Genomic DNA, 17,905 nt, shown 5'->3' on the forward strand with positions numbered 1-17,905 from the left:
AATCTTTTCTTGGCATATCACTCCATGTCCTTCTGTGTGATGGCTGCTTCTAAATCTTTCACACTGTATCTGATCTGCCTATACTTCCAGCTGCCTAGGAATATTTCCTCAATGGATGCACAATTGATTGTCAACTTCCACCAAGACATGAAGTTAAACTTGTTATCTTTCCCACCTACCAAGTGATTCCCTTTCTTAACTTACCGGTTTCTGTTAATGATACCACAAGCTTTTGAATTTCTTGAGATATAAACTTTAGAGTTATTTTTAACTATTCTTAGCCCTTCATCCATTACATCCCACCATATACTACTGTTTCTTTCTTTCAAGCTATCTGTTGAGATTGATCTATTATATCCTATTCATTCCCAACTAAGTCCACATCCTATTTATTTCAGTTCTGACACTGCAACTAGCCTTCAGCCAACTCCTCTTCCCTAGTACCTTCTTACTCTTTTAATCCATCTTATACATCACTTCAAGGTTAATTTTTATAGTTTTTACTATTTTGATGGTTTCAATCTTCTCAGAAACTGAAATGGACCCCCTTGCCTACTCTATCAAGCTCAAACTTCTCTACCTCTGTACCTGATTTTTAAGGCTCTATATTCCTCTGTTTCCTCTACAGAATTTTCTATTTTTCCAGAACACATTTCCCCCTGAAGTGGTCTTATTGATCCTATCCATAAAAATCCTCCTCTTTTTGCCTGGTTCATCCCATCCTTCTTTCCTTTCTTTTATCCATTTCAGTCTTTTCCAGCAATGTACTGCTGCCACCCAGATGAGAGCCTCCTCTTTTAAACATTAGTGGTCAGGGTCCAGTAGCTTACATTTAATTATTCTTTAAGTCACATAAACTATTTAATCTTGCTGCTTACCAGACTGGAAGTTACTTGGTGACGGGAAATCTGTCTTGTGCTTACTCTGCATCCCCCAACATGCCTGAAACAGGTCTGGGCATAAATATTAAATAAAGTCATTGATTGAATAAGTGAGTATATTTATCTCATATGTACAATCCATTTATTTGCTTGAAAGATTCAACAGTTGTTTTAAATATTTGCTATTTGCTATTTGTTTCTTGTTTTTTTCTATCCTCATGACTTCACTAATATTCTCTAATTATTGTAGGCCTTCATTTCTATGAGTCTTTTCCTACAACTACCACTTTTATAAAATCTATCTTCAGATCAGTCTACTTTTTCTGTTCTTCTCATTGGTATGTGTAAGAAAAAGAGTAACAGAACAAGAAGGTTAGTTAGGTGCACCTACTATGTTTTCAAAGTTCTTACTTATAAAATATAGAGACACTTTTTAAACTTAATTTATTAACAATGTTATAAATTTCCCTTATACCGCTTCCCATCATTCTTACTATAATATTTAAGAGATATCCATTGTCTTACCTTCCAAGAACTGCTCCAATATTATTGGCCATTTAAAAAAAAATTATAAAAGAGGACTTTTAAAGCACCTTGTGCATAAACAGGGACTGGCATGGAGCAATTCCTATCTCAAGAAATTTAAAGTCTTACTGGTATCATTAATAGAAACTGGTAAAGAACGGGAATTACTTAATCTAAAACTGTAATCTCTGTTTTGATCTCCCCTCAATTACTAATTAGCTAAGTCATTTTAGAGAAATCAATGTATCTATACTCCATTGATTGCATCTGGAAAATGAGGATTTGATTAAACAGATTTTTTTCTAAGAGTCTTTCGATTCTAACATTATACTTAGGATTATTTTCTGAGTTCCTGAACCCTTTCTGGTGGTGTGCCTGAACACACTGTATTTCATTAAAATTGTGACACCTGCATCTTGAAAAGAATCTGTGCTCACCATGAGTTCTGTATGACTGTAAACAAGTCAATATGGATCATAATCAACTGGTTCATATTTATATCTCAACCTCTAAAGACCTATTATTCTTATAGGTTAGTTAGGGCAACTATATGTTGTGCTTATAAATAATTTATAATGTCATTGTTTTTCACTTCAAAGCTATTTGTTTTTCTAATTAGTGGATAAGAGCCCCTTAAAAAAAAAAAAAAAAGAACTAAACTAAATAGCCATTAGACTGAAAGGAAATAGCAGACATTTATTTTTCTAATTCTCTACCCAGTGATGGATTTTCACAGTTTTGTTTCATTTTACTACTGCCTTCTCTAAAAATTCTGCAAAAAAGTCTAGGATAATTGGATAAATATGAGTATTTTACAGTTATAAAAATATCACATTACAAATATTTTACTGTTGCCTCAATTGAAATTTGTTATTTATGTGAACATTTGCCATAAGCAATTTATTTTTATTTAAGGTGGTTGCATTTCCACAATTTGCAGTAAAACTTCCCCATTTCCTACTCAAGCTTTTAAAAGTCCTCAGTAGCATTCAAACTAAACCTGTTCTCTGGTGTAAATCATGGGTGATTTTAAGTGTGCATCTTTGTCAAAAAGGAAAGGAAATAACCTCTAATTCTAAAGTGATTTACATAAGTATCTTAGGGAATGAATCACTAAGCAACCTCGAACTTCAACCAATGTAATCACTCTAGCTCATGCTTCCCATTTCCCATCATGCCTCATGAGAGAAGAGCATGTCTTTCTTCTTCTCTACCAACAACATTCTTGCTTTCAAGTCATAACTGAACTTCAAGTGAGAATCCTGCTGAGCATATATACCTTTAACCTAGAGGAACCAGATACAAGAAGTCCAACATGAGCAAACATCTTTAGGACGTTTTTGTGTCTGCACATTAGTGCTTCAGGATGGCAGTAAAAACTCTGGTTTTGAAGACTTAGCTTAGTGTTTTGTCATTTGTTTTTTTTCTATTAACTGGATGGAACCTGCCCTGCCCTGTATAACTTCTGGGTCTCACAAATAGTTGTTTAACAAGATCATTTAAATCCCATCTGTTAGTTAGTTCAGTTACCTTAATAATATTCTTTTATTATGCACCTCATTATAAAACACGCTATTATATTTAAATTTATAAAAGAACTAGTTTTGTGTTTAGATAAAAAAATGAATTATATGTGGCACTGTTAGAAAACCTCCAAGGGTTTAATTTTTAAGCTCATTTCTTTTTCTAAGGCCTTATGAGTGTTTTCTAGTTAAAATTGCAACGTGTAATTGGAAGGCAATGATAAAGTGTTTTTACTCTCATTTTCTAGAAGATTTTTTTAATGACTAATTTATCTATAGAAATGAAGAAGTAGCTTTCTCATAATCCTAAATTTGACTGTTGTTTAGGTGAATCCCATATGAATAAAGTAAGTGGTATCTGTATTTGGATTCCTGTCTAGGGCACATACTTTGGTTGCAGGCTCCTCCCAAGTCCAGGCCTGGTTGAGACACGTGCAGGAGGCAACCAGTCAATGTGTTTCTCTCACATCAATATTTCTCTTTGCCTTTCCCTCTTTCTTCCACTCTCTCTAAAGATCAATGGAAAAACATACTCGGGTGAGGATTTTAAAAAAAAAAATACTGGTTGATTTTTCTCCTATTATATTTTTCTCTGAAGCTATAATGACCATAACAGATTTTATCAGAGTACAAAAGTGAGTATTTATACACGCATAATACATTGTTTTCTAAGGAATAACGACATCATGCCACTAGAGACACAATTGTTTGAGGAATGATAGATAATGTTAAGATTATGTTTTCACAACAACAATAATAAAAAACAGCAACAACAAACTACTAGTAAATCAGAAATTGGAATGGAGTATTAGTGGAAAACAAAGGGATGGTGCTAAACTGGTATTCACAAGTTTATGTGTAATTGCATAATGTTTCTCTGTTGGGACTGGAATATCCCATGGAGAATGTTTGTCCTGTATGGTTGCACAAATTGGTTATAGGTCCTATAGAACATTTAGCTCAAAAAGAAATTAGAAAATATTAACACAAAAATGATCCTAAATTAGGGATCAAGTGTTTTAGAGATTCATACTTTCCAAGAATATATTTTGTTACAGAACTCTAGCCCTTCACATTAAGAAACTAGATGAATCCCATGTCGGCTCCTATCTTTAGACATGGCACAAACTAAAAGAGAAAAAAATACTACTTACACAATTAGATTGTTCAAGTTTTCTCTAATTAAAGTAATCTAGAAGATCTAGAAATTGTATGAATGATGAAGTTTCTTAGGTCACAGTTAACTGACAAACCTCTACATAATTTTTAAAAATCAGGTGAATTAGCCCTGGCAGGGTAGCTCAGTGGGTTAGGTTATGGGTTCAATCTCCATTCAGGGCACATGTAGGAGGCAACCAATAAGTACATAAATAAGTGAAATAACAAATGGATGTTTCTCTCTCTCTCTCTCTCTCTCTCTCTCTCTCTCTCTCTCTCTCTCTCATCAATAAATTTAAAAAAATAAGTAAATAAAATGATAAAATAAAGCGAATTAAAATTTTTATATTTTTTTCTTTATCCACAGATTTTTAAATAAAATTCTAAAAATAGTGTTTAAAGAAATCTTTATAATATACCAGTATTCTATTCATTTGAAGAAGTCTTTCCAAAACATATTCAAACATTGATTATTTCAGAAATGTATTACTGTACTTCAGCACACAAAATAGGTAACTCTATCTTTATCAATACATTTTCTCAACAGAGGATTACCACCTTAACTGTCACGGTAACTCCTATTGCATGATTTCTGTGGTCTGTGGCTTTGTATTTGATGTTGATGCATGCTGCTCATAATGGTACTAATGTAGCAATTGTTTTTATATGAGATTTATTTTTTCTTATATAAATAACCTTTTTCAAATTTTCCCAAGTTTAACCACTTTGTCTGTTTAGTGAAAAAGTCAAGAAAAAAAGTTATTTTTTTTTTTTCAAAAGTCTTGGGCCTTATCTTAATTATATAGTTTTGTTTTTTAGTGTTTGGGAAAGCAAAGCCTTTTGGAGGGAAGGGGAAGAATGTGTCTAGAGGCACAGATAATATTAATAAGCTAATTCAACCCAAGAAGATGAATGTGAGAGAGTAGCAATTTTACATTGTCTTACAATTCAACTCAAAAGCATCTTCAGTATTATTTTGGCCTATGTGTTGATGTTTTTGCATATAAGTAGGTCTGCAACTGATGAAATTTTCCTCCTTGCAAATCAATATTAGGAAATATTTTATTATTATAGAAATTAAGAAAGTGTGTAGTATACTTATTAAAGTATGAAATTTAATACATAGACTTGGTTCCCTTTCATAATTTTGTCTTTTCTGGATTTAGGGTCCCCCTGGACCACCTGGACCTCAAGGACTACAAGGGCCAAAGGTTATTCTTTATTTTACTTATTCCCGTTTACCACATATGGTGCAGAGAATCCTATATTAAATATTTGTATCTTTGCATATCAATCTTACAAAATACTGGAGAGCTGAGATCAGCAATATTGCTTAAAGGAGGTAAGAAGAGAAATTGAGGTTTAGGTTGAAGGACAAAGGATTTTTTTAAAAAGGAAAATTAGGAAAGAGGGAAAATATATAGAAATGACATTCAATTTAGGAGGACATTGAGGAAAAGAGAAAATATTAAATAAAGGAAAAACAAGTTTTAAATAAATTATAAATGTAAAAAAAAAAAACACTAAATGTGGTGTATGAAGAAAGGAAAGTATTTAGATAGAGGAGAATTGAAGGAAAATATACTCAGACACTAAAAAGGATCCTTCCCTCTAATTATTTTATAATAGAAAGAATAAGGGATGCATTCATGACAATTTTATAAATCATTTGAGTCATTTTTATAGCATTTCATCATTGTATATATTCAGATATTCTGCCATTTAAATCTTATCTAATGAAACATATGTGGTTATATCTAAATTTGTTGCTTGCATTAGCTTTCTCCCTCCAAAGTAAAGTTTCGTTATTTGATCAGTTAATACATGGCCAGTTACTTTGGCTTTTCAGAACTAAGCTATGTGTGTTGAAATATGATTTTCATCATTGGATTTTTGTGGGCAATTTAGGTAATTTAGCAATCCATCTTTTGTTTATGCCTCTTAAGGCAGTTTATTTGCTAAGTCTATCATACATACACAGACATGTACACGTACACACACACACACACATCAGCTTTTGTACTTTTCTCTTTCAAGGTACTTGAGAACAGAACACTAGCATATTTTTCAATTATAAAAAGAAATATAAAGTAAAATATTACTGAGGTTCTTGGCTATGGGAAATATATTTGAATATAGATCTTAATTTCAAACAGATTTCCTGTATAACAGTGTACAGTTTAGGATTTTTAACTTTCTATTTCTCCACCACATTCTGGCACCTAAGAGATGTAAGACAGCCTTTGTTCCTAGTGAATAAGTCAGCCTGGATTTGTATTCTTTAATATGTTTGTGAGCTGGACTCCACAACCTAAAAAGAAATATGCAGATCTGTTTCCCTCTATGTAGAGTTCTATGTCTGAGTTCCTTGTTTCATCTCCTCACTTGACTGAGTCTCCAGAAACAAAATTGTCCCTAGTGCTAACTATGCATGTCATTCCCTACAATTCTCCACAGCTTCTAGGACTTCATTTTTCTTTACAGCCAAAATGCCTGCAAAAGCTCAAAGGGTGCCCATCCCTTGGCCCACAGGGGCAAAAAGGACCACCTAGCTGAGAGGGTGATATCATTAAAACCTGAATACCCAGTTTTATAATCCAATTGCTATTCATTTATTAATTTAACTAGAGGCCCAGTGCATAGATTTGTGCACAAGTGGAGTCCCTTGGCCTGGCCTGTGCCCTCCTGCAATCTGAGACCCATTCAGGGGATGTTGAACTGCTGTTTTCGAACCAATCTCCACAGGCCAGGCCGAGAGACCCCATCTGTGCGTGAATCCATGCACCGGGCCTCTAGTATGCATACAAGATCTTTGGTTAATCTCTTCCTGCCCTCTCCCCAACTTTCCTGTGAGATTCATTAGTCTGTTCCATGTTTCCATGCCTGTGCATTGAGTGTCTGCCCCCTGGTGCTGATTGTGGTTGAATAGTCAGACTGCCACTTAGGTTTTTATATATATAGATTATTAAATAATTAATTTTTGAGCCTCTACTCTGTACCAAGTACTAATATCTAATAAAAATACTAAGGTATAGTAAGGGGTTCCAACCAGGGGATTATATCCTGAGGAGGAGATAGGCAGGTAATGGCACAATAATACATATATATATGACTAAGTGACTGTCCAACCAGTTACCCAGGTGGTAGGTATGACATGCACTGACCACTAGGAAGTAGATGCTCAATGCAGAAGCTGCTGAGCTATGGTGACTTAGAAGCATCAGTTCTTGGGTGACACACCCTGGAACCAGAAAGGAGAGAGCCTGATTCCTCACAGGGCTGCACGATTCCACCTTCGGCTGTGAGTTATGTGTTGCCACATAATTAATATTAATATCCTTTCAATGTGCATGAATCCATGCACCAGGCCACTAGTTTATAAATAAGAGTGAGTGCTTTGATCAAGACGCAAAATAGGAAGGCTGTCTCAGCCTTGGGAGTCAAGATTAGGAATCAAAACTGAGAAACAGGAAAATTGACCAAATGAATGTCTAGACAGGGGGGTAAGGAGGAGGCAGTTAGTCATACTCCCTCTTACCCTACCATTCTTCCCACTGTGTTGTCACTCTGCCCCATTCCTCACACCTCACAGGGTTCTTGTCATTGAGGTCTTGGGTTAGTTGATATAGTCCTTTGTGTGTTCCATGATCTCTCCTTGAGAAGGTTGAGATCATTGGGGTGAGATGGGCCCATGACCAAGACTCAGCAAATACAGCCTGAGTCAAACACAAATCCCATTCTCACTCAGGACTCACAGCCTCAGACTGAATGGGAACTTTTTCAATTAGCATCACTCCTTCCTTTATGAAACACGGATTGTTTGACTTCTTACACATCAAGAAACTCTTTACAAACCACTTTTGATTGGTGAAGGATAAATGAATAACCCATGAATTATGTTTTTCTTTTAAACACTCATGGGTCACATTTTGAAGGTAGAAGTTTAGCAAAGCAATCGTTATTGGGCCCAGAGTGCTGACAAGTGTTCAGATGAATGAAATGAGGGCTTAGCCAGTTGCATCCAACCTCAGCAGGCTTTGTGGCAAAATAAACTTAGCTGCTACCACAAAGAGCAGGAAATCTGGAAAGAAAAGCCCTTTTTCACTTTTTTTTAATTTGTTTGCTGCGCCTTCTAAAACATTGGAAAGCTCAAATTTCATGCTGTGGCCAATAGCTGTTAAAGTTTTTACCGGGGAAAAGAGCCCTAGCCATTTGGTACTGTGGTTTATAACATCACCAATCAAGTCTTTCTAGAAAAATATAGTCTCAAGTCAGCTCCCTTGGAATCCTGTCTGAGAGGCAGGCCATTCAAACTCTCAAAAGAGCTGTTTTTACAAAGTTTCCACAATTTGGAAACAAGACATATTTATAATGGGATTCAAATACATGATTCCTTGAAATAAAATAATATCTTTCAAGGAATTTGTTCAGTACCTTCCCAACTGAAAGGTGATTGGACATTTGTTGTTTGAATAAATCTCTAGCACATTGTTTAAATTTGTTTTTAATAGAACATCTTTAGGAAAAAATAAATCTATATATTTTGGGTTTGTCAAGGGTTCTAATAAATCATAATATAAATAGTAAATGTAGTGCATTCCTAGCATAGTATGGGAAATCGAATTGATCCAAAAGTAATTTAATGTGGATTAAGTTATTATCTGATTTATTACATCTTTCAGGGAGACTTATCTGGAAGTAGCACATTCACAATCATTACGAATTTTTGTTTATGGTTCAACCAGTGTCAGTTAAACTATTGTGAACTTATGTGGCTTTGCATTTTATTCTCTCTTAAGATAATTGTCATGTTTTTACTTATTTCTCAAATTGGAAAATAAGAGAAATCATACAGATTTTTTAGGAGGAAAAAAGTTAACTGAGACATATAGGCTATTGCTATAAATTCATAGTATAGAATATGGTCAGCCATCAAATGATTTTTATCAGTTTCCTTTCATCAATTTTTGTTTAGCCTGCAACTCACATGAGAATCACACTGGATCTTAGCTACATATGAGGATTGTCATATATAATATTCAAGAAAATGCTATTTTACTTAGTTTAGATATGTGGTATGATGTAATGGAGTATTCTTGGGTTATGATACATTTGCTGATAGTAAAATTGTTCCGTTATCAACTAGCAACATTTTTATATAGCTTAGTATGCTACTAATGATAAGTGGAAGGAAGCCATCAGTTTTTATCTTAACAGGGAGAGCCAGGATCGCCAGGAATCCCAGGAGTTGACGGAGAGCAGGTAATTTTCAAAGATACCTACTGTCATTTAAAGCATTGTTATTGATCATTACTTTTATTGCAGGTTTGAAGCCAAGAAAAACATGTATGTTGATATGTGATATCCTCTCTCTCTCTCTCTCTCTCTCTCTCTCTCTCTCTCTCTCTCTCTCTCTCTTCACCATCTGTTCTGGAGACTATGTTAACTCTAAAAGCAATTGCTTTTATTTATTTATTTTTATTTTCTCTTTCCATCACCATTTATCCCCTCTATGTCCTCTTATCCTCCACCCATCTCCCTCCCCTACCCAGTCACGGCTCTATTGTCCATGTCCATGAGTTCTCTTCCCCCCCCCTTTTTTTGCTCAATCTCTCTAGCCCCCCGACTGTCTGCTTGCTTTCTCTAATGAGTCTATTGCTATTTTAAAAGCAATTGGTTTTAAGACAGTTTTCTTTGCAGAAACATACGAGCTGTATGATGCTTTAGTTTTATCTTAATCCTCTTTATCAATCTACCAGTGAGTCCTTTGTGAATTTTTAATAGACTTGTAAAATTATTACCTATGTAGCAAAAATATCCTGCTTTTGTCAGTGAATGTATGTAAATGATTCAAGACTAAAATCAGTGAAAAAATTAAATATTGCTTATATATGTTTTCTTTTTGCAAATATAGATTTCACCTAATTGTTGAGATTATTAGAAAAGACAGAAACAGTCAGGGCTGTTGTAGCTTCGCAGAATATGGCTGTTTCTCCAAGGTTTCCCCTTAAACAGAGATTGGCAAACTTTATCTATAAAGGACCAGATAGTAAGTGTTTTAGGCTTTACAGGCCACATACAGTTTCTGTTGCATATCCTTTTCTTTTTAACACCCCTTAAAAATGTTGTATAACATTCAGCCTTTACAAAACAAGTCCTGGGCTGGATTTGGTCCATAAGCAAAAAAGAACCTGCCAGTATTCCAATTCCATAATCAAATCATGGGTTAGTTTCAAGCTATTTGATGTTTTTTGGGTTTTCATTATTTACTCAAGAAATGGCTAAAATCAAGTAGATCATAAGAAATAAAGGGAATTCTTTATACAGTTAGTGAAATATATTTCTCAGGTGATAGTGTTAGGGAAATTAAGTTTGGATATTTTAATATCAGAGTTTTATGTTGAACTTACATGATGTCACATTAAACAAATGTGTTAATTAAAAAAGAGAGACTTTAAATGATTCACTATATTAGTCAGAGATCACATTAGAATTTTTAAATCTGGTTATATTTTTCCTTTCACACTATTAATCATCTATATATATAAAAAGCCAGGGGCCATCACAACCAAAACAACCAGATTGACAACCAAACAGGCTGTGTGAGGCAACAAGGCCAGCAGGGGGGTTAGTGAAGAGATGTCCAAACAACTGAACAGCAGTCTGCATGAGGCGACCAGGCCAGCATGGGGGGGGGGGGGGGGGGGGGGGACACGGACTGAGGGGTGACCAGGCCAGGAGGGGGGGGAAGTAAGGGGTGACCAGGCTGGTGGGGGTTCAGTTGGGAGTGACCAGGCCAGCAACGGGTAGTAGTTAGGGACAACCAGGTCAGCAGTGGGGGCAGTTAGGGGTGACCAGGCCGGGGGGGGGGGGGGGCAATTAGGGGTTACCAGGCCAGCACGGGGGGCAGTGAGAGGTCACCAAACAATCAAACAGCAGACTGTGTGGGGCAACCAGGCCTGCAGGGGGGGCAGTTAGGGATGATCAGGCCAGCAGTCAGAGGTGGTTAGGGGTTATCAGGCTGGCGGGGGGTGGGAGGGGGTGTTATTAGGGGTGACCAGGCAGGCAGACAGGCAGGCAGGTGAGTGGTTAGGAGCAAGCAGTCCAGGATTGTGAGAGGGATGTCCAAGGGTTCCCTATTGGAGAGAGTGAAGGCTGGGCTGAGGGGACCCTTCCCCCTCTCTGTGCATGAATTTTGTGCACCAGGCCTTTAGTTATAAATAAGTTGACAAGCATAGTGGTATGCTTCATGGTCCATACACATAGCTGAGGTTTTTCTATAGACTTTACAAGGTTTTCTGCTACTATGTCCAGCAGGTCGACTATTCCGCTGCAATCACTAGAGCCCTAAAACCAACCAGGGTCTGATTAACCAGTAAGATTTATTTCGTCATTCAGGCACCCATCCACGCACCCACCTAAAGAGTGATTCTAAAGTAGGTGCTATAAAATAAGTATAAATTACAAGAAAAGACACATTTCTATCTACAAGTAGTTTTCAGTATAGAAAAGATGAACAGGTTATGCAGCCTCAGCATCCCTTATTGTAATAACTATGATTATCTCTGCTGAAGATGGGCCATCTGGTCATATTGCAGTGAGGAATGCAGTGATGAGGAATGAGGAAATTATGCATTTCCTTCAATGAAAATGCTTAACCACATAATTTCAGTATTAGTATCATCAATTCAGAGTTGTTGGCTTTCAGAATACACATTTATGTATTCCCTCATAGTAAAAGGAGAATAAAAATAAGATCCTGGATTACCTCACAGAGATGTGCCCAGACCAAAATAAGAACACTGTGGAAAAGTTTAAGTATTTCTAAGCATTGATTGGACATTAGTGTGCAGTGAATTATTTTCCTGTCTAGATTAGACCATTGAAAACTGGTGGTGATTGAAACTTCTGCCTGCATTTCAAGGGGATAGGAGGGATATAGGGGGAGAGGGCAGAAATTTATTTGGGCCTTTGTTATTGTAACACTAGGTACTGGTTCAGGTGGGTACTTTGCTGTTGAGAATTAAAGCCATTAAGTTGTTTTCAGGACCGATGATATAGAATTAGCCACCAGGTTAAAAAATATATATATATATTTTATATATATATAAAATCAGGAGACGTGATGTTAATACCTAACTTCATATTTTTCATACTTGCGTGGTCTGAATGATGGAATTTAATGCCTTCTATTATGCAGGGAAATAATTTTGATTGAATGTAGAAGGTTGCTACTAGAAATAACTCTACCTAAAAATGAAAATCAGAATCATCTTTACATAGGACCCACCTACTGACAGAATTGATCTGGAATTCTGTGTTCCCCAGGATATCACTGTCACGGGATAGTTTGGTTCTTACACGCAAACCATCTCATTTGCAGGGACTCAAAGGCTCAAAGGGAGACGTGGGGGAGCCAGGTGTGCCAGGTGAAAAAGGAGGAATCGGACTTCCTGGATTACCGGTATGTTTCTGTGTTCCTGTTAAGATGAATAATCAAAAAGTAATTATATTATTAGCTGCAGTCTCATCTAATCATTCATATCACCTTCTAATTTTTAAAATATTTGAGATACCCTTGGTTAACTACTGTAAGTGGGGCTCTACATCAAATTTTAAAGCATCCAAACATATGAATTATGAAATACACCTTTATGTTCCCCTGAATTTGTTTTACTAGAAAATACTAAAATAAATAAATAAAGTCACTTTAATTTAGTATGCATAAGATAGTGATAACTGATCATTTTTAAAATCATAATTTAAAAATAAACCAAAAAATGTAAAACAAAAATAAATTACTCTGGAAAGTCTTCTCTTTACATGTATAATACTATGGAATGGTGTTTTTATGTTTTTTTCCTCCATAATTTTTATTAGAAGTGGAAGAGAAATTGTAGACAAATGTAGAGGGAAAAATGTAGAAAACCTCATTGCCCTCATTTTTTTTTTAAATAAGGAAGTATATAAATGAATGTTAATGACATAGTTAAAAGACTGAACTTTGCTTTTAAAGTGAACACTGCCATAAAAAAACATATGTAACACCTATAATATATGTTCAGCAATGTATAAGTTGAACCAATCAAGCCTAATGTGGTTTATATTTATGTTGTATTTTATTTCACATATCACCCACAGTCTAGGCATTTGGAGAAGCTAGACTGTAGGAGGATAAATCGTTCTTTTACATATCATGTGTATAATATACAAATTTCAAAAGGATGATGGGTTTGGGGAGAGAATTCAGTTGTTCCTTACTCTTTGCAAATAACATGACCAGCTCCACTCTCTCACTGTCATTTGTAGGGTGCCAATGGGATGAAAGGAGAAAAAGGAGACTCTGGATTGCCTGGTCCTCAGGGCCCTTCTGTAAGTCCATGGTGGCCGAACGTCCATGGTTCCTGAAAAACTCCAAAACGGGCCTATTATTCATCTAGTTCAACCTCTGCCAGATGTCTTATCAACAGTGGAAAAACCATGAACCTCTCGGTTTGTCAAGCGGTAGAATAAATATCTGTTGGCCTTGAACAATGAGAGACGAAATGCCTCAGAGGTTTCCGTTAGAAGCAATTTTTCAGAGGACTGTCTAATCCTGGGGGTGGGGGGAAGGGGAATCAATGGTTTTCCCACGACTCTTGTGGGCAGGGCTTTGTGGATATAGAACATATGCTCTTTTTTTTTTCCCTCCAGAGCCCTATTGTTGCCTAGTGAAATATTGGAGAGTTTTAACAGTGGTTGTGGCATTATAGCATTTCTTGGAAATCAGTTGCTTCCTTTTTGTTTAATGTACATTTGATTTATTCTGGCTTTTGTAAAAGAACTGTATTTTTTAAAGAATTTTTTTTTGGTTCTCATAAAGGGGTTTCTAAACCTAGAGAATCAAACACATCATTTCTTCCAGTATCCTTCTTTCCCTCCAGCTATTAATGGCCTTAGCAGAATCCCAGCAAAAGATTCAAGCCAAACCGCCTTATCTAAATGAAGTAACCAAATCCATGTTTATTTTTTTGACATACAGATCATAGGCCCACCAGGCCCACCAGGTCCCCATGGCCCACCAGGCCCCATGGTAAGTCTCTCTTCTCTCCAGAATGTAGTCATTTATTTATGAGCATGCTACTAGAGAAAACATGAGTGCATTCCTCAAAGCAGCCAGCTTGTATTTCCTGCTACTCTCTGTGGAATGGACAGAAAATACGAGGTGCTTTGAGATGTACTGACTTTACAGTGTTGTCTTTCAGTCCCCCAAACACGTCTGTTGGAAAGAGATAGAGTAGTTTTGTGATAGGAAAGTTGAAGACAGACAGATTTGGCAAGCTTTACTTCCAGCCTTACAACATGAACATCAAAAAATCATTTTAAGCACTGTTCTGGGCCATTGGTAGCAAAATAAGATTATTAATTGTAGCCATTAATGAAAGTTTTTACCTAACTTTGAAGATTAAGATCCTTTAATGAAATGTTCAATGAGAACATTTACAAAATAATGTGGTAACAATTGAAGCTCCCTTCCACAGGTGACAAGCATTGTTAAGTCCTTTCCTTTGCACTTTGTGGTACTTCGATAGGAAGAGTCCTTCCTGCAGGGATCCCTCAGGGATCAGCATGGGGGCCGGGTCCTCCTGGAACTTAGGTCCCGTGAAGAAGACAGCCATTAAGCCAGTGTAATTCTCCCAATGTCTGTCTAATGACGGTGTGTTAAGGGTAGAACATGGAAGTCAGATGCTTTCAGTGCTTTCGAGCAGGGCAGGATGGGGACAAGTCCAGCAGCCTCTAAAATCACATTCACCTCTGAGGGGGTCTCAATAACCACATGTCTTCAATCATACGGATTAAATACAAATCTAAGAAAGAGCTTCATTGGAATGATACAAGCCACAGAGCATAGTCCAGACCCACTCATCTATTTCTTACTGCCTTTCCTATTTCACCCACAAAACAATTATAAATAACCTTTCCTTAAAAACTAAACAGTTTTTTAAGAATTGAGCAAATGGCATATTTTGGTTGCTTATACGCCCTCCACTTTAAATGAGAAGATTAAACAACACTGCATTCTGTGCATTTCCTAAAATTAATTAGTTTAAAAGAATTTCAAATCAATACTAAAGTAAGATGAGAATACTTGATAAAATATCAGACACTTCCTGAAAATGTTTATTCACAACTTATCTAAGGAGAAAATGTACATGAATGTACATGAATGTAACAAACTTCAATGTATTGCTTGTTAAAAAAATTTTCCTACTGTCATATGATTTTACTGATGGGTACTTAAATACTCCTCTTTCCAATAGTTTATGTAAATTATTTGAAAACTTTAAAGCAATTTTACAGTAACCTTTAGTTAATTTAAGTTGGCTAATTAGTCCCTCTATTTAGATTTCCCACAAAATACAGGGGAAAGCCTTGATGACTTCTTTACATTGCTAAACATTTGTTGCAAGAACCTTGAAGAATTCATCTTTGTTAAAATAAGTACATTCTAAATAATACTTCCCACTACTGCATTAGATCCTTTCCTTATTCTTAAATTAAATAAATTATGGAACAGAGTTGCAGAATTGACTATCACCTTTGCATTTTTTTCTACCTTAGAGTCCCCAATACCTGGGACTAGAGCAGTTAGCAATGGAAAAGGTTCCCTCTTCGCTGATATTTAAAGTCTGGGACTTCCCTTTGCTACATGTTTGTCTTTTAAGATTATCTCTATTCCATATACATTCATACTGTATCTCACATTTGCCACCTATATGTCTAATGGGGATTTGAGAGATAGGAGCAGTGTGGATTCACAATACTTTCTTTCCCTATTTTTTTTTCTTTCCTATCATTCTCTCAGATTCCACCCTCCCCCTCTCAGGTAGTTACATAAAGAATTGCTGTTGTCATGCTTAAACACTATGTTCCTTGTACTTTTCTTGCCATGGCTCTGGCAAGAGTTTCTTTAGAAAGAATATTACGAAATGACAGGGATTTTCATTATTGTATCTCCCATTGAATGGAAATTACTATTGATATTTTTTTCCTCTGTATTAGCTTTTGTAATGGCCATGAAACAATGGAATGATTGAGTAAACCATTATCTTTGTTGTTGTTTAAAATAAAATAAAAAAAGAATTGCTATTAATAAATTTCCTATGACAAAGCAAACCAGAAGCTGGAAGGAAGTTCTGCTAGGTATTAACATCCACTTGCCTGCTGGAGCTACAGCTCAAACAAAGAGATTCTTGTTTTACATCTCTTTTGTTACGTTATGTAATCACTTCTGCTGGGAAACAGTGACTAGGTTCTTAATTAAAAGCTGTGTTTTTCATTTTCAGGGACCCCATGGACTTCCTGGACCAAAGGTAATCTAACAAATCCCTTGATTATTTGATTTCTGTTTCCTTGTTAATCATGGAGAAGCATGACGGAAGCATGTCTGTCCTGTCTTATTTACTTGTCAAGAATGTTGATAATCTTTAAGCCTTTAAGTATCCAGATGTTTAACTCTCACAACACAGAATGACTTAGAACAAATTTAAGTGGTATCACCTGGAGATGAATTATTCCTCATGTTCCTTTTTTCCCCCTTGTTATTATGTAAGTTTCTGAAGTCACTAATCATAATATACTCAAAATCAACCATTTAGAAGTAAATCTGATGAGCTTCTCAGACTAGCCCTAGCATGGAGTGGGGTGTATCAGGTGTGCTATACTGAGAAGATCACATCCCATACGTGGACACACACACACACACACACACACACACACTGGACTAACAAGAGAACAGTGGAGAATGGCCCTCCTTTTTAGCATGGGTGCAGCATGTATTGTGAAGATGGTCTCTCCACCTGTTCTCTGCTTTCCAGTAAACCAAGAGGACACCTTTGAGGATGAGAATGAGCTCTGAAAGACAAACTTCTTCTTTCCGGGGACACATATAATGAGGAACTATGTTCTAATCTCAGCTCTGCCCCGACATGTTGTTACCTTGGGCCGATCATTTGCCCTCTCTGTTCCTTCATGTACTCAGCGAGGTAACTTGCCACAGGGGGCTGTGATGATTTAATAGCAGAACATCTGGTGCCGTTGTTGATAAGCACCCATAAGTGCCAGTTGTTTTTGTTATCTTCTGACTTGACGCTTTGTTCTGAACAGAAAATTTAGCTAGTCCTCGAGGCTGTTTGAGAGAAGGTGCGCGTACCCTTGAAAGCTCCTCAGGAAGGAGTTGGTGCATTTTAACAGTGAGAGTGAGAGAACACATAATGCGACTTTGGCATAGGAGTCAGAAAGGCAGCCCAGCCTTTCCCCTGACTCACCAGCTATAGCAGTGGCGGAGATACTGGTTTGACTCCTGCAACCTGAGTTTCCTTTTCGAGGTCAGGCAGGTGGCTCAGCCAAGCTCAGGACAAGAGCATGCCTCTTTATTCCTTGTAGACTACCTTGCCTTCTTGTAAGTGGTAGTGTCTTAGAATCATGGATTATCATTTGGGGTCAAAGCATTGTTCTGGAGGGTCAGAAGAGAGAGCCCATCTACTGGCTTTGTAATCTTAGCAGTTATCTAACTTCTCTGGGCCTCTTTTCTTCCCCTTGGCTTCTCCTTGGATGTTAAAGCACCCCTAAAGACCAGCCCAATCATAATAACTCAGGCTAAAGCCAGTAAGACTGTATTTTTATTTTTATTTTTTATTTTTTTAAAATATATTTTATTAATTTTTTTTACAGAGAGGAAGAGAGAGGGATAGAGAGTTAGAAACATCGACGAGAGAGAATCATCAATCAGCTGCCTCTTGCACACCCCCTACTGGGGATGTGCCCGCAACCAAGGTG

The 17,905-nt window shown here is 36.5% G+C and overlaps 1 protein-coding gene across 3 annotated transcripts in view; it reads left to right on the plus strand.

Annotated features, from left to right (window-relative positions):
* Window positions 1–17,905, plus strand: part of COL25A1 (collagen type XXV alpha 1 chain) — a 452,093-nt gene that overhangs the window by 404,551 nt on the left and 29,637 nt on the right. For all 3 annotated transcript variants that reach the window (XM_036409348.2, XM_045589089.1, XM_036409357.2), the window contains exons 24-30: window positions 4,635–4,658; window positions 5,254–5,298; window positions 9,305–9,349; window positions 12,471–12,551; window positions 13,397–13,459; window positions 14,109–14,159; window positions 16,414–16,440. In XM_036409348.2, the coding sequence (XP_036265241.1) occupies window positions 4,635–4,658; window positions 5,254–5,298; window positions 9,305–9,349; window positions 12,471–12,551; window positions 13,397–13,459; window positions 14,109–14,159; window positions 16,414–16,440 (336 nt within the window). The remainder of the gene's footprint in view (window positions 1–4,634; window positions 4,659–5,253; window positions 5,299–9,304; window positions 9,350–12,470; window positions 12,552–13,396; window positions 13,460–14,108; window positions 14,160–16,413; window positions 16,441–17,905) is intronic.

Source organism: Pipistrellus kuhlii, unplaced genomic scaffold, assembly GCF_014108245.1.
Source record: "Pipistrellus kuhlii isolate mPipKuh1 unplaced genomic scaffold, mPipKuh1.p scaffold_m20_p_1, whole genome shotgun sequence".
Taxonomy (NCBI): domain Eukaryota; kingdom Metazoa; phylum Chordata; class Mammalia; order Chiroptera; family Vespertilionidae; genus Pipistrellus; species Pipistrellus kuhlii.